At 39.4% G+C, this 21,864-nt stretch overlaps 1 protein-coding gene across 1 annotated transcript in view; it reads right to left on the bottom strand.

Annotated features, from left to right (window-relative positions):
• The window catches only part of PRKN (parkin RBR E3 ubiquitin protein ligase), a gene marked incomplete at its 5' end in the record, with an annotated part of 1,030,308 nt that extends 1,013,237 nt beyond the window's left edge, over positions 1-17,071 (bottom strand). Inside the window, 1 exon segment of the mRNA NM_001044603.2 lies at positions 16,906-17,071. Within this exon segment, the coding sequence (NP_001038068.2) occupies positions 16,906-17,071 (166 nt within the window).
• Between the last annotated feature and the right edge of the window lie 4,793 nt (positions 17,072-21,864).

Below are 21,864 nucleotides of genomic sequence, written 5' to 3'. Positions count from 1 at the left end.
CTGGTCACCTTCTCCTTGTCTCTCCCTGTGCCATCTCACGCCCTCCACACAAACTGATCATATAACTTCCTGAAACCTGTCTGTGTCTTCTCATCGTCTGCTCCAAACAGAAAGCTCCCAATAGGCTGGGGCGTAGGTCCTGTTTACCACTCTTCCCCCAGGCTACGAACCGGGAGCAAGTGTATGGAGTAGATACTCAGGAAATACTCCTTAAAAGAATCAAAGAGCACATCGAAATTCCCAAAAGTTGGAGTTCCTCTTGTGGTGGGAAATGAACCTGACTAGTATCCATGAAGATGTGGTTCGATCCCTGGCTCTGCTCAGTGGGTTAAGGATCTGGCGTTGCCGTGTAGGTCGCAGACGCACCTCAGATCTGGCATTGCTGAGGCTGTGGCATAGGCCGGCAGCTGCAGCTCCGACTCAGCCCCTAGCCTGGGAACTTCCATAAGCTGCACCTGCAACTTAAAAAAAAAAAAAAAAAATCCCCAAATGTCATGTGCGAGGCACCTCAGCCTTTGGCCCAGTCCATCTGCTCACCGTGGTGCCCTCTGCAATCTTCCTTGGGTTCAGTCATAGCAGATGACTGAATTTCTAAATGGTCAGAACTTAGTGTGATTTCATATTTTATCACTTCCGCATAAAATGGCTAAGTCCCCTGTGTATCCATCTCTTTAAGTCTCAGTTTCTGTCTCACCTCAGCTTAGACACTATTCTTGGCTCCTCCAGGCAGAGCAGTGGCCCCACCCTTGGGGCAGCACTCTAATGACTGATGATTTTGACAATGACAATGATACAACTGCTATCCCGTCAACTGCCTGAAGGGAGTTTGCCCTGAACCAGGCACTCTCACAGGTCCACCTAACAGCCCTCTCAGGTCGGAATACTGGTTTTCTCGTTCAAGGGAAGGAAAGTAAGGCACAGAAAGGTTAATTAATGAGGTAGAGTTCACAAAGCTAATAAAGAGCAGAGCCTGCCTCTGTAATCCATGCACTACAAATTGCATGGATATTCGTCCAGCCAGCATGTAAGGATGTTGGGACGAGGGCCCATGTCTTACAGCACACAATGTGGTCTCAAGAAAAGGATGTTAAGTGAATGTTTTTAAAATATCAGTTGTACAAACATAGAATGGCTAAATACAGACAGGCTAAAACGCAGACCTTGTGAAGAAAAGCTAGAGGTTTAAATGGACTATGCCACTACATAAGCCATATCATTGACCCCAAAATAAAATATTGGGCCACACTAATAGGAACATCATACGAAGGAGCATGTAGTTGTTTCACCAGGGTCAGGCCAGTTCCAGGGTCTAGTGTTCTCTTCATTCTTAAAAATGGCCAAATGGAGTTTGTATAAAGATGTAAGTAAAATACATAGATGCTAAGACAGGAGAAGAAGGGTTTAAGGGGATATCCATTATCTTCAAATGTTTGAAAAAGCTTTAGAACAAAGGTTTCTTATGATTTAAAAGGGCTGAATAGAGAGTTCCCGTCATGGCACAGTGGAAAGAAATCCGACTAGTATTCATGAGGACGTGGGTCCGATCCCTGGCCTCTCTGAGTGGGTCAGCAATCTGCCATTGCCACGAGCTGTGGTGTAGGTCACAGACACGGCTTGGATCCCGTGCTGCTGGGCTGTGGCGTAGGCCGGAGGCTGTAGCTCTGATTCAACCTCTAGCCTGGGAACTTCCATATGTCTCGGGTACAGCCCTAAAGAGCAAAAAAATTTTTTTAAAAATTAAAAAAAAAAATAAAAGGGCAGAATAAGTCCAAAGATGGAAGTACAAAGAAACAAGATAAAGAATTCATGTGTTATGCTGAACCCGCCCAGACCCATTTCTAAGGAGGGATTGCAAGTGTCTTTGTCCAACTCTGCATTCAATGTTATCACGTCATAACCTTGAAAAAGACCAGAGTGGGAGCATTTATACTACAGAACCTCCATAGCTGCAGTCAGGCCTTTTCATTATAAAGAGTCTGCCAGCAATCTGCTGTATTTAACCCAACTGGAGTTGCTGAGAGAATGCAGGAGGTTGCTTTGTGGAGGACGGACGGTGGTTCAAAGGGCTGTAGAGGGTGAGAGGTGGGACTTGTAAGCAGAACATATATAACATGAATGCAGAAATAAATTTAATGAGAGGCCAGAAGGTAAAATGTAAATAATCTTCAGTCCTTTGTGTTACTTATTTTCTAGTATCTATAAAAACACTATGGATAAAGCAGTCGTTCAAAGATATGGTCTGATGCTTAAAGTTCTCCCATCAATCTCTTACATCAAAAAATACATAAAATTTAATAATCTAATATGTTTGAATAGGAGATGCTCCATCACAACATTCTTCTACATGAGGCAAGAACTGAAAATACTAAATAAAAAGCAACCCTTAAAAGATGCCAAAACATTGATTGTATTTTCAAATGCATCATACAAAATCCATGTCTTCTAGTCAAATCAAGCCTTACAAGTATTTTATAAATTTAAAAAAGTAATATCCCTTGATATTTGTCTTCTATAGGTTCAAATTATTTTTATAATTTTTTTAGGGCCACACCTGTGGCATATGCAAGTTCCCATGCTAGGCGTCACTCAGATCTGCACCTGAGACCTAAGCCACAGCCACAGCAACACCAGATCTGAGCCGCATCTATGACCTATGTCACAGCTCACGGAAACGCCAGATCATTAACCCACTGAGCAAGGCCAGGGATGGAACCCACATCCTCAACATAGGCGACTACGTTGGGTTTTTAACCCGCTGAGCCACAGTGGGAACTCCTTTATAAACTTTCAAGGATCTTTTTTTTTTTTGCATCTACCAACCCCAAACTCTCCTTCCATCCCACTCCCTCTCCCTCCCCCTTGGCAACCACAAGTCTGTTCTCTATATCTATGAGTCTGCTTGTACTTTATAGTAGGTTAATTTGTGCCATATTTTAGATTCCACGTATAAATGATATTATATTGATCATAGGAAGAATTTCTATTTTATAATAATTTAGTCTTTTAGGAGCTCATATACCCATTTATAGGAAAATGTAAACAATTATTTTTAAAATTATTTATAATCAGCAAGCAAGATTGAATAACTGATATATGATTAATACATATTTTAAAACAATGCTATGGAGTTGAAAGTAAAAAACAGAGATGAACTCAACAATTATATATACTATATAATATCAGCAATATATGAAGATCGACCTATAAAAAAATCCACTTGTTTTTTCTTTTTAAAGCACTCGAAAGAGATATAAGAATATATTAATTTACTTTAGCTTTAAATGGACGATACAATGATAGGTTATGTAAATTTAGTATTTCTATTCTGCTTATAAGTTATAAAGCCAACAAATGAATAATTTAAGTAAGTCAAATAATGTATTTTCAGTGTCTCCTGATCCCCTCTCCCTCTGTTTTACATTCCAGCGGCTCACAAACTCTTAGGAACAATCTCAAATTATCAAGTGCCCCTGCTAAACAGATTTTGAACAGTAAGAACACTTGTAAAACTGTTCTCACAATAAAATGATTCAGATATATCCAGCACATTAAAGAAAAAGGTAAATTCCATTAGAATAAGACATGCTCTTTACCAAAAATAACAATTTATCATTAAGACAAATAAATGGAGTTCCCATGAATGAAACATATGATGCCATTCTGAGGTTAGCCTGGGTATAGAATAGGAATTTGGAATGGGGTAAATTTGTTCCTTTTTGGATTATTTTAAAACAAAATAAATTTCAGGATGCATCTATTGCATATCAGGAAAGTATTTTCTTTTTCGTGTATTATTCATCAAAGTAAATTAATAATAGTTTAAAACGTGCTAATATGTCTGTCCTCTGTAGGCATAAATACTCGAAAAATAATCCTATTAAAATACAGGCACTTGGAGTTCCCTTGTGGCACAGCAGGTTAAGGATCTGTCATTTTCTCTTCAGTGGCTTGGATCACTGCTGTGGTGCAGGTTTGATTCCTGGCTGGGGGACTTCCACATGCTGTGGGTGGCCAAAAAATAAAAAAATAAAAAAAAACTGCAGACGCTATTACTATTTCCATTTTGTAGATGAGAAAAATACAGACTAGAAAATTTAAAAGGCTTGCCTATCCCAGAAAGTTTGACCCTAGAGTGATTCATAGCCACTTCATTATAACCACGCATCAGAAAGCCGAGTAGAATTCTAACTAAAGGATTTCACCTGGCATATGACATTCTTGAAGTTTTAACTCCTCCGTTATATATGGTAAAGAGGTGTATGTTTGGAGATGACATCATAAAACTCCTCTGGAGTAGAAAATACACATAAAGAAGATTTGGGCTTCTATGAAAATAGCATATGCATCTTAACTTTGCTCAAAATGAGACGAACTGACTGAGGGGAAAACAGGTAAACCAAGAAAGCAGGTGCATCTCCTTTTATAGGCCCCGGAGTTCTCAGTATCCCAGTTTTAAGGAACACTAGAAATATCTCAGATAAGCTTTTGTTTTTATTTTCTCTCCTTTCAGAGCTATGTTTGATGAATTATGCATAAATGGAATGCAAACACACAGATTCAACTCACTTTGAAATACTTAAAGATATAAAAATGGACGGAAACTATCCTTGGCCAAACCTCTATTGAGCTTTCAAAAGCCCACATATTTGAAATAAAGTTTGTGATGTGCTCCAAAACATGAACATCCAGTGAGTTCTCACATTCCTCACTTATCCCTCTCATGTCAGAATAGTTCACCCGTTAAAACGCAGAGCTCTGTGCCAGAATTAGTCTGCATGTGCACCTCCGAACGCAAACAGACCAGGCCCAGCGACAGGACAGAAAACATTTAACGGCAAAGTAAAATCCAATGACGGAATAAAAACCTCAGCGAAGCGTAGTTTGCACAGATACACTCACGAAATTCATATCTTTCTTCCCAAGAACTGCATTGCCTAAATGAATGTGTGCTTGTCTGTGTGAAGATCCATAAGCACAAAAGGCTAAAACAAGTAATTTTTATAAATCTGCAAGTAATTGAGACTGCAGCCCTCTGCTGACACTAAGTTTATAAATCATGAGTTCGCATCACAAATCAGGACTACGTGAGGTTTTTGCTTCCATTAAATGAGTCTGTACATCCTCGGTTTAACGCATGGCCAAACAATGCTCTTACACGCCCTTCACTGCCTTAGCAAGGTGAGTGTGGCAACTTTCACTTATCCAATGTCAATGTAATTTAACTTCTGCTACTAAGTGGTTTGAACTGTATTTTTATCAATACTAAACCTAAGAGTCGAAGGAAAAAAGTGAAACTCTCCCTGTCCTATTTAACTTTGTTTTCTGTCTTATGAGCATCATTGAAGTTACAACTAAAATTTTTTACACATTTAACTGCATCTCCCATTTAATTCATATCTAAAAAATAAGAGTAAATATTTCTCAATGTTAATCTATTCATTAATTTAAGCTATGACTCAAGCCCCCTACAAAAAAAAATGAAGAGTACATACTCCCATATTGGCCAGTAATAAGTGAGTTTGGTACATAAACTTTAAAGAGTTCTTTCAGATAAAACTTTGTTGTTCTATGACAATAATCTCAGGCTTGTTGTAATTATTTGGTTAAGAAAGAAGAAGGAAAAGGCAGAATTTGGGTGAGCAATCTTTTGGTATAGAAGCTTTAGGGTGAATGATATAGATAAATTCTTGAGTCTTAAATTACTCTGTAAAGGATGAAGACTATGTTAAATAAAATCTTAAACAAAACCAGGTCAATTGGATGATGGAATTTCAGTTCAATAACAGAGAAACCAGAACAGAATATTTGAAACGAGGACTTCGGTGAATAGTAATAAAATTTCACAGTGTGTAATCACTCCTCTCATTTGTCAGGTTTCCGACGAGACAGGCTTTGCCGTTTATGCTCTTAATAAAATGCGTCCTCGGTTGAGGTGCGCGGGATTGGTTCGCGCCAGCATTGCACTCCCCCGCAGATTTCCTGCCTTGCAATTTGAGCACAATAAGGGCAATGGGATCGTCTGTGAGACACGAGCCTATTAAATACATCCACAGCCTGTATATCCTCAGCCTCTTCTAAGCTAAAGGAATCTCAGTTTTTTTTCCTTCAGGTCTGCGTTTATCCACAGCAATCCTCAAAGATGTTTCATAAGTCCACAGGGGCACACAAATGTCAAGACTTCCTTTCAATGGAAAAATAACATTTCCGAGGGCTCTGAATTATGCAAAGAGGTAGGTAATTCAGAGATTCTTTCTGACACATAAACAGCCAGACAGAAAGAGATAAAAACTAAGGGTCTTCCAGAATTGAGCACTTGACCTGTACAGATTATCATCCTTTGATTCTAGACTCTGACACGTCACAGTACTTACCAGCTACTACAATAATACACTAGCTCTTTGCAGGAACTTGAGAGGATTTCTACATTTTATCTCAATGAATGAGGCCAGCAGTCGGTTCCATTAGCAAGTCAACTCTTTGGGGAAAAATCCTTGCATTATTCCTGAAGTGTTTGAGGGTCTCATCTAGACAATTGTACTCTTAACATAAAATGAAATCATTTTATGGTTGTTTTCAGTATAAAGGTATCTAACCTAGCTTCCATTTATCTTAAAATCTGAGAAAAAAAGCATTTTAAGAAAAATATAGTGGACCTTTATGCTGTTATTTTGCAGAACTTTTCTTTTATCTACAAATAAAAATCCTGGTGGAACTACATTCTATGTCCTAATCTAGCCTCTTGCTTTCAAGAGAGAAAGTAAAAAGAACTTATACAAATTTAGTTACAAATAAAATCATTTCATCCCTAACTTCCTTCTATTACATAAACGTATAATACCAATAAAAGGTGACCAATATTTAAGTAAATATTTTCTCTAACCATGACAACCAATATGGTTACATGAAGTGTGCATTTATTGCCTAAGACAACAGTGTGTGAATCTCAAATCAATTTGAAAGACATGTACAACTAGGGTAAATAATTGTTATGAACTGCTTTTTTTTTTTTTAATTTTAAATATTTTGGGACTTCCCACTGCAGTGCAATGGGATCAGCAGCATCTCCGGAGCACTGGGATGCAGGTTGGATCCCCAGGCCGGCACAGCAGGTCAAGGATCCAGTGTTGCAAAAACTGTGGCCTAGCTTACAACTGCGACGTGTATCTGATCCCTGGCCCAGGAATAGCATGTGCCATGGGGCAGCCAAAAAAGAGAAAAAATAAAAAAGGTAAAGGCTTTAGAAATAAATACTAGTCGTATCCATTTCAGACCTATAAGGTGCTAAAGAGTCTAAGATTTAAAGCAAGTTACCTTAAGACTTCTATATGTTTTATTAGCCTGTTGACACTTGTCCTGAATTAGCTTTTGTCTCTGAACATCCATTAAATTATCTTCTAATTTCTTGTGTTGAAAATCACCAATTAATAACCACTGTTCCTTTAGAATATATGCAAATAGATAGTTTCCATTCCTTTGTGACAGAGGATAGAACTCAAGTTTTCCTGTGTGTTTTTTTTAAGTAAACTTTATATTAAGATACGTTAAGTCACATTGTTGTTGTTATCAGAAATATAACAGAGATATCCCAGAGCTCTTTTCCCAGTTTCCCACAGCACAACACCTTATGAGAATACAGTGTATTATCTCAAACATACTATGGGCACTGGCGTAGCCAAGATACCAAACATCCTTCACCACCAGGGTCCCACTTGTTGCCCTTTCACTGCTACACAACCTCTTCTCCTGCTTCTACACACTCCTTAACCCCTAGTTACCACTCGTCTCCCCTTCATTTCTCAAATTTTATCATCTCAAAAATGTTACATTAATGGAATCATTTGGAATTTGATCTTTTGGTATTGGCTTTTTTTTCCATTCAGAGTAACTCTCTTGAGACTCATCCAAAATGTATGTATCAATAGATGTTTGCTTGTTTTTATTGTTGAGTATGGTATGGATGGACCAGAGTTTGTGCAATCATTCACCTGTTGAAGGACATCAGGATTGTTTCAAGTTTTTGGCTAATATGAATGAAGCTGCTATAAACATTCATGCATTATTTTTGTGTGACCATAAGTCTTCATTACTCTAGGATAAATAACCAAGAGTTATAATTACTGAGTCATATGGTATATGCAAGTGTATTTTTTTTTAGAAAATATCATTCTCTCCTCCTGAGTGGCTGTGCACTCTGTTTTATATTACCACTAACAATATATCTGAGAGCCAATTTCTCCACATCCTCACCAGCATTTAGTGTTTGCATTATTTTATATTTTAGTTTTTTACCTATCTTAGTTGCTTATACATTTGTAACTTGCCACACTCTACTGGGGTTGTCATTTTACAGGCTCAAGTAAAGTATAGAAATCTCTTGCCTTTATGTCCATTTACCTCTCTGTTTATATCTGTCTTAATATACACACATTTAGACCTACAGGACTATATCAAACATTGTTATAATTTTTTCCACAGCCTTCAAACATAATTTAGAACACCAGAAAGAAGGAAAGTAAATTGTATTTAACCAGATGTTTGCCTAGTGTGTTTTTCCTTTTTTCCTTCCAAAGTTCCTTCTTTAGTCATTTTTTTTTTTTTTCCCTGCACTTACACTATGTGGAAGTTCCTGAGCCAGGGATTGAACCTATGCCACAGCAATGATCCAAGCCACCAGAGTGACAACACCAGATCCTTAACCTGCTGAGCCACACAGGAACTCCCTATCATTTCCTTTTTTATTAAAGAAATTCCCTCCATCATTCATTCTTCTAGGGTAGTTTTGCTGGTGACAATTTTTCTTTGAATTTTTTCATCTGAAAATATATTGGCTTCTCCTTCATTCCTGAAAGATATTTTCGCTGGGTATAGGTTTCTGAATCAACATTTTTCCTCCAGCACTTGAAAAACATTGTGCCACTTCTTTCTCACATTCATAGTTGCTCATGAGAAATCCACTGTCATTCAAACTGTTTTTCCATTAAGAGTAAATCGTTCATTTTTTCTAGGTACTTTCGAGACTTTCTCCTTGTATTTAGTTTTCAGACATTTAATTATCATGTGTGGATTTCTTTGAATATATCCAATTTTGAATTCTTTCAGCTTCATGAATCTGTAAGTTTACATCTCCTTTAAAATTTGGCAAGTTTTCAGCCATTATTTCTTTAAGCACTTTTTTAGACCTGCCTTCTTTTATCCTCTCCTTCCAGGACTCCAATGGCACACATTTTAAATGTAGTTTTATAGACCCATAGGTTTCTGAGGCTTTTTTTTCCAGATCATCAATTTCTATTTTTATCTTCCAGTTCACTGGTGTCCTCCTCTGTTCCGGCCATTCTGCTGTTGAGCCTATCCCGTGGCTTTTTATTTGTTAATGTATTTTTCACTTCTACAATTTCTATTTGATTCTTCTTTATATCTTCTATTTCTTTTCTCAGACTATTTTTTTCATTTATTTCAGGCATTTTTTTAATGGTTCATTGAGGGCTTCCCATGTGACTTGCAGCATAACTGTTCATTGACACATTTTATCATGGCTGCTTAAAATATCTGCCAGATAATTCCAACATATCTGTCATCTTAGTATTAAGATGTCCATAGTGGTCTTTCCATTCAGTTTGATAGCTTCCTGATTCTTGGTGGGTTTCCTTTGATATCTGTCCATTTTCTCATTATGCTATGAGACCCTTACTTTTAGGTAAACCTTCTGTTTTAGCTGGCTTTTTAATGACCCTGCTCCAGCTGGGAAAGGGGGTCAGCACCACATTACTGCCAGTGGCAGTAGAAATCCAAGTTTTGTACTTGATATCTATTGACACCTGACATGAAGCAGAGACTCCTCATGTGAAGGGGTGCTGTTCTAGCCCCACATATAGTCTCCATTGGCACTGTGGAGGAGTGTGGCTCTGTTACTGCTTGAAAATGGTGGAAGTCCTGATTCTCCACTAGAACTCATCTGTTACCACCCTGAAGGGATAAGGAGAAGGACTTCACTGTCATCACATAAAGGTAGAAGTCTTCTCTGATAGCACCCCAACAGGTGTGTGGGGCACATCTTTACAGTCTCACAAGGGAGGTCACACAGGCTTTCCACTTGGTCATCCTTATTGTTGGTGGGGGCTACGGTGGGGCCACTGGTTTTCTGTGGTGTTTAGCTAGAAAAATGCAGTTACTGGCTAAGAGTTTTCTGTAGTTTCTGTAGTTCCAAAGATTCTGTAGTTTCTGTCCCTGATCCTTGGAATAAAGAGCAAACTTTTGTTGGGACTTTTTTTTTTTTTTTCTTTTTTCTTTCTACACATGTTGGTATTTCCAAGTACTAGTTTCATTAGCAGGTTCAAGTCTTAGATATATTTGGTTAAAAAAAAAAAAATCCAAGGAACTTAAGCTTGCATTGTTCCTTGGGTCCTGAGGTCCTAGCTAGTTTGCATTTTTCTTTACACCTTTTGGAATCTTCACATGTTTGTTTTATATGAAATGCCCAACATTTTACCAGGAATAATTAAAAGTCTGTCTATTCCATCTTCCCAGAAACAAAACCTATGCCAAACCACCCTTGTTTGCCATCTGTATTTTTTCCAATTTTTTCTTTACTTTTTTAAAAATATTAAAATCTTGCTGCTGATAACAAATAAAACATATTAATGTATAAAGAAATCAATTATACTAAAAAGTGCTTATCAAACTGGCCTATGGACATATCCTCCAGGAACTTATAATTCCATGAAACTGATTAAAATGTTGTCATGTCAGTTAGATTATAATCTTAAACATATATTTTACCATTTGGAAAGATAAAACTACTGCTTACTATAAAAATTTTCATAACAATATTATGCTATTATTAAACTATCCAAAAGTGCTTGGGGAAAGCATCAAAAAACCAATTTCTCTCTAAAAGAAATTGAGACTCTTAAGTGTTAGAAATAGTGTTTAGTTCCTCAGGTAACCATTAGTTTCTATCTTCTCAGCATACTGTCCTGAATGATTATTAATAGAGCCTTCTTTCATCCCTTTTCTTTTGGCCACACCCTTGGCATGTGGAAGTTCCAAGGCCAAGGATCTAACTCTCACCACAGCAGCAACCTGAGCCACTCACTGAAAGCCAGATCCTTAACCTATTGCATCACAAGGGAACTCTTTTCTTTTCTCTTTTTTTCTTTTCTTTTCTTTTTCTTTCTTTCTCCCTCTCTCTCTCTTTCCCAATTTGTATGGCAAGTTATAATGGTCACATTATCTATGACCACTATGAAAAACAAATAAAGATAATGAAAACAGGTGGGAAAATTCCAACAAGTGTATACACCACCATTGCCATTCCACCTTCTCTTCAGCACACCAAGGATTTTATTTAGCATTTGCTAGTGGAAACATTAAGTAGTTCATGTTCATTTTCTTTTTCTCAGCAGCGACTTCTCTTACATGTTTCGTGCTTATACTGTAAAGTATAGCATCTATAAAGAGTAACTAAATAATGGTCCTAAATGGTGGTAAACATGTATTCTAAGATTGTATAGGAATATCAAAGAATTCTAATATTCTGTCAATTTCACAACATAATAAAACAACCAGCAAATTTGCAGTTGAATGTGTAACTGCCTAGTCTTTTCTATAGAACTCTTAAATGAAAACAATTTACCAGCTTCTTATGGATACTAGTCAGATTTGTTTTTCCTGAGCCATGATGGGAACTCCAACAGGTAAATATTCTTACAGAATTTCCAAAACTTGAATTTGTTAGTCACTATACACAGTTTACTTTGTCAATGAAAGCTGGTTTTCACTATTCACAAATTTTGAAATATATTTAGTGTATATCACTAAATACATAACCAATTAAATAGTCTGGCTTTTTAGGGTCATTTATTTTTCTTTAATATTTACAACCTAGGCTATTAAAGTCCTAATGTCTCTGGTCCTCCAAACTCAGATCTTGTCATGTAATAAAGCTTAGAAAAATAAGTGTAATAAATGGATATCCTTTAATATTTATTGCAAAAAAGACCTATTTCATGAAATGTGTATACACATTTTAAACATCATAAAATTGAATACTTTATTATTATTATTATTATTATGTTGTCTTTTTAGGGCCACACCCACGGCATATAGAGGTCCCCAGGCTAGGAGATGAATTGGAGCTGTAGCTGCCAGCCTACGCCACAGCCACAGAAATGCCAGATCTGAGCCGCATCGGGGACCTACACCACAGCTCACGGCAATGCCAGATCCTTAACCCATCGAGCAAGGCCAGGGATCGAACCTGCATCCTCAGGGATGCTACTCAGATTCATTTCTGCTGAGCACAACAGGAACTTTGAAAGTTGAATATTTTAAAAGGAATTTTTGACCATCCATCTGGGTGAATTCTTTTATAAAGAAAATTGCTATGTAAAACAGTCATATTTTATTTTCTCCTTTAAGTATATAATACATTATTACAAAGAGAATAAAATAGAATAGGCTTCCCTCTAATATTAATAAAATATAATGAGGTTTCTCAAATCCTGGCTGCGGTAGTTAATTTTATGTGTCGACTTGACTGGGCCATGGACCGCCTAGACCTTTGGCCAAATATTAGTCTGGGTGTGTCTGTGAGCAGTTTGTTCAGATGAGATTAACACTGGAATCCTGACTGAATGAATCCATGGCTATCCCCAGCATGGGTGGGTCCCAACCAGTCAGTTTAAGACCTGAACCAAAAGGCTGATCTTCCTACAAGTCAAAGGGAATTCCTCCTGCGCAACAGCCATCTATCTGGCTGGAACACTGATTTTTGTTTGTTTTTGTTTTGTTTACTTTTCGAGACTTTAATTTATTTATCTATTTATTTCTGTAGCCTTTGGAAACAACAGCTCTTTATGGGTCTTGAGCCAACCAGCGTTCAGATTGGAACTATACCATCGCCTCTCTGGTTTTCAGGTCTTCAGACTGAGACCAACACTAAACCTGATGACTGCAGCCTCCATCACTGGGGGGCCTAATCTCATCACTACCTATCTACCTACCTGCCTACCTACCCATCTATTCATTACATATAAATAATACTGGTTCTGTTTCTTTGGCAGACCCTAATACACTGACTAATAAACCTATACGGATATTAACATTAATAATAATACAGGCCATGTGAATACAGTGAATTCTGCTCCAACAAAATCTTATGTGATTCTCAAGTCCCTGTAACTTGAAGTTATTCTAATTAAAAAGTCAACAATTTTGATATATACAGCTACATTACACCTTTATTTTCCTTGTATAAATCTGAATAATAAATTAAAAATTAGGTAGGGATTCTTGATACGCAGTGTGTTAGAACTGGAGGGTAGGAGCAAGAATGACTCATGACTTGAATGGGCTCGAATATTCTATTGCAAGAGCTGACAAGAGTCTTTACAAAGAAAAATAATCAATTCACCGTGAAGGATATGAAGACTTCTAGGTGCAGGGAAAACAAAAATAAGCACGGAAACACTGCGTATGAAGTAGGAGGAAAGAACTCTTTCCAATTTGCTTCAAATATAGTGTGTGGCAGATATCCACTTTATAAACATATATTTTAAAAGCAATTATATCATGACGAGTGTTTGCTGAATGGTACAGCCATAGGTGTCTATTTTTTCTTAATATTAGAGGAATTTTAAGTCTTTTTAAGCTTGCTAAATTCAAATTCCACTATGGTTAAGTAAAAGCTGTATGTCTAAAGGTCAAAAATGTATTTATAAACTCCACAGAGCTTTTTAGTTTAACTGTGTAAATATTACCTACGCATACATTGTACTGTCCCAATAAAATATGCATCCTACTAGCATCGCCTTAACTGTTTAAATTATCGCAGATATACTCATCCTGATTCACGACGGAAAGTTGTCCTGTGCCATCTAAGGTGATGGCTTAGACCCTGAAGTAACCGCCTAACAAGAATGAAGACAGTCGTGCTGGTGAGGTGCTGATCAACACTCACATTTCTGTAGAGTTAGCTCCATGCCACTCTCCGTTTGGAGGGTTTTACATAAATTACCGCAGTCCTCACAAACCCCAGTGAGGTAGGTATTATTTTTATTCCCATTTTACAAACAAGCAAACTGAAACAGAGAGGCTGTATCCTCTAAGTTTAGAAGACACATTTAGAGAAATTGTTTCGCCTTAATTTGTAATACTAAAAACCAGATACTCCTGAAATGCTTACAAATAAACACTCTTATTAGACAGTAATATCCAGACACCTAGAAATGAAGATTATACAGCAACACGGAAAATGCCTGGGATATAATGTTAAGCGAAGGAAATTCAGATTAGAACTATAGAACTGATCAGAACTATATCAAAGTCTGCCATGCACACAGTCAAAGGCTAGGAAGAGTACAACGTGGCGTAGGACCTGCTGTTCCTCCAAGAACTCCCTTCTGTCTCTCCATCCCTTGCTAACCGGCCGAGCCCTGCCCATTACACAGTCCCAGGACTCAGGCTGAACGCCTGCACTCTGGCTTCCTCCAACCACAGCCTTGACCTGGTGTCCTGAAGGTCCCTGAGTCATCAGCACTGTCACCAAGAGCAAAGGCTCTTTTCTTCCTCATCCCCCTCCATCTTTTCACAGCACACACTGCTCTTTACCAGTACTTTCCTTTTCCAAACTATCTCTAAGAAATGTCAAGTGGATGAATGACGCCCCCTTTACCGGCTCCTGCCCTACTAGATAAGGAACTGCTTGTGCCTCTCCTCTGCCCCGGGCAACTAAATCTGTTTCAGTAACTACAATACTTATCTCAGCCAGCTCTGAGCGCCACACCTATGTTCAACTGCCTGCCAGCACCTCCCACTGGTGTTAACTCTTGTCACGTATGAAACTCATCCTGCCCACAATCACAGGGCTCTCCAGGTTCCCATTTCTCTCCAGGGAACCCAGTTTTACTCTGGCTTCCCATGCATGAAACCTCAATGCCACACCAACCAAAGCACTATAAAATAGAGCTCCCAGCCCCCTTCTCACCCCATCTACAGCATCTCCTCTGGGTTCTGCAAGAATAGGAACCTATGCTTGTTCCCAAGCACACGCCAAGCTCATTCTCCATGTCCAGAATCCTACTCGAGTTTCAATTCATCCATGAAGTCTTTCTTGGTGACTTTCTCCACCTTTCAAACTTTGTAATGCTTGTATTTCAGTTTCCATATGGAAGTCAACATTTTTGACATCCTCACATAATAGCTATTAGGTTGAGCCACATGAAATTGCTGATAGTTTTAACCTATAGCGTATGGCTTAACCTAACATGTCTTTCTGATTTTAGAGGCCTTAAGGAAACAGCTCTCTCTCCATCTTGCCTTTCTTTGGGATTCCCTGAGAAGCACAGAGCACTGGAAGTGTTAGTCAAAATAAAGAATCTTTATCTCTCTATATATTTCTGTATCTATCTATCTACCTATCTCTGTAAAAAAAGCTTATTGTCTATAGCAATTAGTCTAATCTATCAGCTCTAATGGTAGACGTAAGACACTTTAGAACCTAAAACTTCAAAACTTCTGGTAACATAAAATGTTTTGGTTCAAGGAGATGTTTCAAAATAATTTATGAAGGAAACATTCTTGGATTTAGAGGTTGGCAGGTACAGTAAAAAGCTTTTTAGTTGACTGAAATAAAAAAAAAAATCAAAACACTTTTTAGCATAGGCACTTCCCTTATGAAAACAAATTGCCTAAAAGCAAAGCACAGCAGTTTGTGCAAAGAGAGCACGTGCCTCCTGCCTTCACTGGAGAGGCAGGAGGAGGGAGCGATTTGCATTTCTATAGCTTCTTTTGTACAGGCCAATTCCAAAGCATTTCGCAAAGCAGTAAACATCAGCACCAAGAAGAGACAGTGATAGGACGTCAAGAAAGTGGGGACTGTGCCTAGAGACACAGCCGCGGCCCCCACACAGCTGCAAACAGAAGTGCAATTAATCTCTGCTGGTTAAGAAAGGGGGGAAATGCCTCAGCAGGTTCTCCAGCATCACCCAAACTGCCCACAGAAAGCAACTGGTCTTTCACGCCTTGTCAGAGAATGACTTCGGTCCATACTGAATTCTCTTTGCTGGCTTCAATAACAAGTGACAGGACTCCAGGTGAGGAGGTGATGGCCTGGCTCCCCCACCCCCTACCCAGCTCTCCCCTTTTCCTACAGACATCACTGCTGTGAATGAAACACTCAGATGAAAAGGATATAACCGAGCCTTTAACAGAATGGTGGGGTGCCCTGAAAGCGGCAGAGCCAGGAGAGAAAACACACACCGCTCCCTCTGTAATGATTCAGCGGCCCAGTGTAGGGAAAATGTTATTGAAGCTTGGAGAAATTAAACACGGAAGTGGACTTCTGCGGCGCATCGGTCTCCTCCGGCACTGGGATTCTGATGGGGCAGGGGTGCTCGAGGCTTGTGATCAGCCCTGAGCCGAGCCCTTCCCTCCCCTCGTGAGCCACAGCAGCAGACCTAGGACCATCCTCCAGGGGTCACACTTGGGTTACGGATTCCTCACAGCACAGTGGCCGAGCAGCCTGATTTGGAACAATTTATTTGCATCTTTCTTCATTAAGATTCAAATGGAATAAGTAAGGTAGAAATTGAACAGACACAGAAATTGTGCCTTGCTGCTCCTGCAGTCAGTAAACATTTATGCACTGAGCCCAGTTTGTGTGCTCGCTTTCTCTCTCTCTCTCTCTCTCTCACACTCAGAGGTGTTCTTCCAACCCTTCCTGCTTGCTGTTTTAATGCATAATTAAGAAGGTCAGAATTAATGAAGCGGTGTGGAGTAAAGTTCAAGGAATCCCCAGGCACTATTTATTCTATTACATCTCGGGCATGAATGTCAGCTTGGCAGCAGAAGCAGCATAAGCAATGGAGCTGGATGCAACCCAGGAACCATCCACCCAGGGAGACTCACCTGCACTGTCAAGTCATTCCTAAGCTCCTTCCCTGCGAAAATCACACGCAACTGGTCAGCTGGAACCCCCTGTCGCTTAGCAACCACCTCCTTGAGCTGGAAGATGCTGGTGTCAGAATCGACCTCCACTGGGAAACCATGGCTGGAGTTGAACCTGACAAACACTGACCAAGAAAATTGGAAGGGAGGGGAAAAAAAAGTGAGCATTACTCGAAACCTTTAAATGGCAATGGCAACATTTCTGAACTGATTTACCCCTCACCCGGCCGTCAATGAATAGCATACATTTTCTTCCACCTACAACATAAAACTTAATGCTGTGAAGCAACATTTGGAGAAAAATGGAGTTTCCCTGTGGGACTGCCCTTTCCTATATTAGTCAGTGACCCACAAACAAAATTGCATGCTCCCTTTGACATCCATCCTGAGAAAGAGAGGGACTCAAGCAGAACACCGGCTTGATTGGAATTGTAAGATTCCCATGAGTTTAGCAGAAAGATTCAGCTCTGACAGCCTGTACTAACTCACACTGCCTCCACGGTGCTCCTCTTAATAAAAAAAATCAAAGACATTGTGTTAGCACTTATGGTGTAGCAACAGAAAAATGACTCAAGCCACTTTATAGACTAAAGACCCACCAGGGTGTGTCTAAGAGCCCTAGGCATGGGTGGCCCCAGCCACAAGGCTTTACTGGGTCTTATGGAGATGTGTTTGCCCTTTCCTCTGAAACTAGTGATACCATTTCTCTTTTTGGAACCAATATTCCCCTCAAGACCCAGGCTGGAACCTCTCCGTCTTTTCACGTGCTTCTTTTCACTGCCAACTTCCATATCACTTCTTCAACGTCCCTCGGCTCTGTCCTGTCCTTTCCATTCCTTCTGTCACTATGCTCATTACATCACGTCTAGATTCTTGCAATAGCCTCCCAACTGGAGTCTTAATATACTTTCTTCATTTCCAAACTGTCCGACACTGTCGTGCAAAGTAAACCTTTTTAATCTAGACCTCTGAGCATGCCACAGCCCTCAAATCTTTTCAAGTCTCATCCTGTCCACGGGGGAGAAAAACTCAAGATCCCTCTCATCGGGCACGAACCTATATTCCAGAGTTTTCTCCATTAGTCTCAGCAAGTACTCAGCTAAACTAAGTACTCCCCCCAAAACACATCGCAGAAAACTCCTGCCCCCACTCCTCGCTTTATCCGCGTCACTTCCTTCCTCACCTCTGCCTGTCGAAAGCCTGTTCACCTCCATGATCCACCTCAAACGTGACCTCCTCCCAGAGGCCTCTCACCATCAGCCCCGTCAACACTGAGCTCACCTCTTCAGGGCTCCAGCGGCTTTTACTGTGTGTGTCTTACAAGACTTGCCACATTCTCTCACGGACACAGTATAGCAGAGGTGAAAGACACCTCCTCCTAAGTCAGAGGACCTGTTCACTGACTCCGGTAGGTGCCTTATCAGCTTAGCCAACTCGGGGAAACACAGTAATCTTTCCTCTTAACTTCCAGTTCTTTAATCTTCAAAATATAAATAAGCCACACAGGGTGTTTCAGGATATGCTAAGTAACATTTACAGTGTTTACAATGATCTCATAGTTACCTTCGAAAGCAATAGATATTTGAATGTGTCTTAGACATTTTTGTATATATTTTATCTTTTTTAAAAGATTATGAACACCTCAAGGCCAGGCACTATAGCTTATTTGCTGCTGCTTCTCCTTTAAATGTAGCATTATCACATACTCGTTCTCAATTCAAATGTGAGATGGCCCACCAAATAATAATTATGATAAAATTAAAATTGCAATGCCAATCGTATTCGAGCAGTTACCATGGGGCAGAAGTTGTACTTGACACATGCTACTTTTAAACCTCCTGATGAACGGGTAAGGGCGGTATCTCATTTGATAGCAAAGCAAATGAGGGAGGGCCTAGAGAATTGTCATCACTTTCCTAAGGACATCAGCCACTCTGTAATGGGATCGCAATTTAACTTTGGTTCAATCCACCTCTAAACCCCATTCCATTTCTACTAAAACATACTGCCTGAAATTGCGTCAGAAGTAAAGTCCACACACCTTTTCCTGACAGTAAAAAAAAAATACAAAAAGAAAACCCTCTGAAAAGGCCTTTTCTAATATACTTCAGATAGTCTCTATACAGATTAGCAATAGAAAATGAGGTTTAAAAAAATAAAAGCTCCAATAAGGAGGTAAAAGCAAAGAACAGTGAGCAATAGTCATAATACATGATGAGATAAAAAGACACCAAACTGAGAGTCGGTGCCATACATGACACCACAAGAGCAAAAACCTGACATATTTTACCAGCAGAGAAATATTTAGAAAGAGTAAGGACTAGAGGTGACAAAAATTTTCCAAATTAAGAAAACTGATGAAGAAAAAAAAAAAAAAAAAAAAGAGTTGCAGAGAGGAAATGGTGGCTTTGCTGTACTTTTAAGCAGATGTCATGCGACACTGGTAAACGTAGAGGAGGAGAAATAAAAACGTCTTGGAAGCCCTGGAGGTACATCCCCAGTATCCTCAGATCAGAGGCCATAAGACGACCAGTTCATCAGACAAGACATGGCAACAAGTGAGGCGCTAGAAAGGACAAAAGCTATGGCCCCAGTTCTAAATTTGATTTTCTACTAGTAGGAACAGATTTTTTTTTTTTTAATGTAAAATCCCACTGGGGTGGAATATGGGAAGAAGCAGCTGAAAACTATACCAAAGCTACAAAAAGAAAGAAAGGAAGGAAGGAAGGAAGGAAGGAAGGAAGGAAGAAAGAAAGAAAGAAAGAAAGAAAGAAAGAAAGAAAGAAAGAAAGAAAGAAAGAAAGAAAGAAAGAAAGATTGATTGATTTCAGGAGATCTAATGTTGCTGATTTTCTCCAGGGGTTCAGATCATGGGAATTTCACCTTAAAGGACAGGAATTATAAAGAAAATGAAGGGAACAAATCTTCAAAAAACATGGTAGATAACTCTGCACCACTAATCAAGTCATTACTATCTAAAAGCCCTTTTTTCCCCCTTAAAAATAGAAAATTTAAGTTTATGAGCTTAAATGCAAGTTGGATAAATCATATCCACACTTTTTATAAATGAGTATTTTTGAGCAGCAAGTCAGAAATACAGTATGAATTTATGATGGGAAGACTAATCAAACGCATAGCAGGCATCTGGCCAACGAAAACACGGGTGTGGATAAGAAAAAGCATCTTAGAGCGGCCAGATAAATAACCAAATGCCCTTATGTGAAACATGGCCCCTGCTCAATGGCGGCAGCGTAATGTGAAGTGGGTCTCCATCTTTTCCTGACCCGTGTGAAAAAAGCGTCACGTCCTGTGTGTTCTAGCCCTGGAATCTCAGCCATGATTCCTAAAAGAGGAGAGGAGGGAGCACAAAACCCTCCCTCTACCATGGCTTTAAGAGTCACAGGAAGCGAATGCCCTTAGAGCCAGGAAGAGAGAAGCTGGAATCTTGGTTGTGCCACTTGCTGATTTTATTTCTTAGGAAAAGATACCTGGTTACCTGGATTCTTAGCTTCCTAACCCGCTAAACGTAGATAACGCATACAACCTTAAAATATACAGTAGTTACGAAAGATTTGTTGAGGTTACGGGTGTATCAGGAAGTTTTGGAAGGAGTCCTTAGTACAGACCTTGTACTCCTGGTACAAGGTAAGCTTGTACTTCCAAACTAGTTCCCTGGTTTTGGTCACCTACAGGAAGTAGCACTAATTAAAGCAGCTTCTATTGTCTGCATTGTAACTAAAATAGGTTACAGGGGAGATGAGTAGAAGCTAAATTAAGTAACCTATTCTTCTGGTTTGCTCCTCTTCATGCAGTACAGAAAACTTCCAGGAACAGAGACATAATAAAGAATTTAGCTTACCTCTATTCTCTGACATTTAATTATAAATCAAAAGTTCGGAAATATTGTTTTAACGACAACTTCAATAGCATGAGAAATAAACACCACATCACTGAACATTATCTAAAATGTGTATTAACAATAAACATCATAAAACACTGATAAGATAATGAAATACATACATTTTTTTCTTTTTCTTTTTCTTCTTAGGGCCGCACCTGCAGCATATGGAAGTTCCCACGCAAGGGGTCAAGTCAGAGCTGCAGCTGCTGGGCTACCCCACAGCCACAGCAATGCAGGATCTGAGTGGCATCTGTGACCTACACCGCAGGTCGTGGCAACGCCAGATCCTTAACCCTCTGAGTAAGGCCAGGGATCAAGCCAGCATCCTCATGGATACTAGTTGGGTTTGTAATTCACCAAGCCACAATGGGAACTGGCTACACCCTTATTTTTTGTTATCCCTGACCAGGGTTCAGAAGACCCACAGGATAAGAAAGGAACTAGGAGTAAAGAGGGGAAGGAGTCATAAGTTCCATTTCTCTCAAGGCCATTCTATTTGTCCTATCTGATCAGGAGAGATTTTATATATATATATATATAAACTACAACAGTTTCATGGATGATTATGGTCCTTGTAGGATTCTGACTGCCTTGAAAGTGGCGCCATCATGCTTCTCCTGCGCTGAGAGCAGTCATGGGATCCAGGGGGGGCGATTCACCCTCCCCCACCCCCAACGCCGGGGTGAACTCTTATTAATCAGCACAACCTCATCCTCTTTGTCATAATGACTGCCTCTAGGACGGGCATAAACCAGTCAGTGGCTGGTGTTCCCCAGGTCACAGTGATTGAGTCCCTGGAATAGAGGTGACCTAAGATAGGCCAATCAAAGAGAAATCCAGGACTTATTAAAGGCTTGGTGAGAAAGTGGTTTTAGATGGCATGGATATTTTTGAGCCTAGATATTTTTGCTGAGAGAACCAAATAAAGACTGAGCATTGACAGACCATTGCATACAAATGGGCTCAATGCTTTTCGGGCGAGACAACTGCTTCTCAGGAGAGAATGATCCAAGCTCTAC

The sequence above is a fragment of the Sus scrofa genome, chromosome 1, assembly GCF_054392235.1.
Source record: "Sus scrofa isolate SSC_HxYL_T2T_F1_AM1 chromosome 1, Sscrofa_HxYL_maternal_Yorkshire_Landrace_v2.0, whole genome shotgun sequence".
NCBI classification, from domain to species: Eukaryota; Metazoa; Chordata; class Mammalia; order Artiodactyla; family Suidae; genus Sus; species Sus scrofa.
Note: the sequence above shows the minus strand (reverse complement) of the source record. Positions and strands in the feature narration are given on the sequence as shown.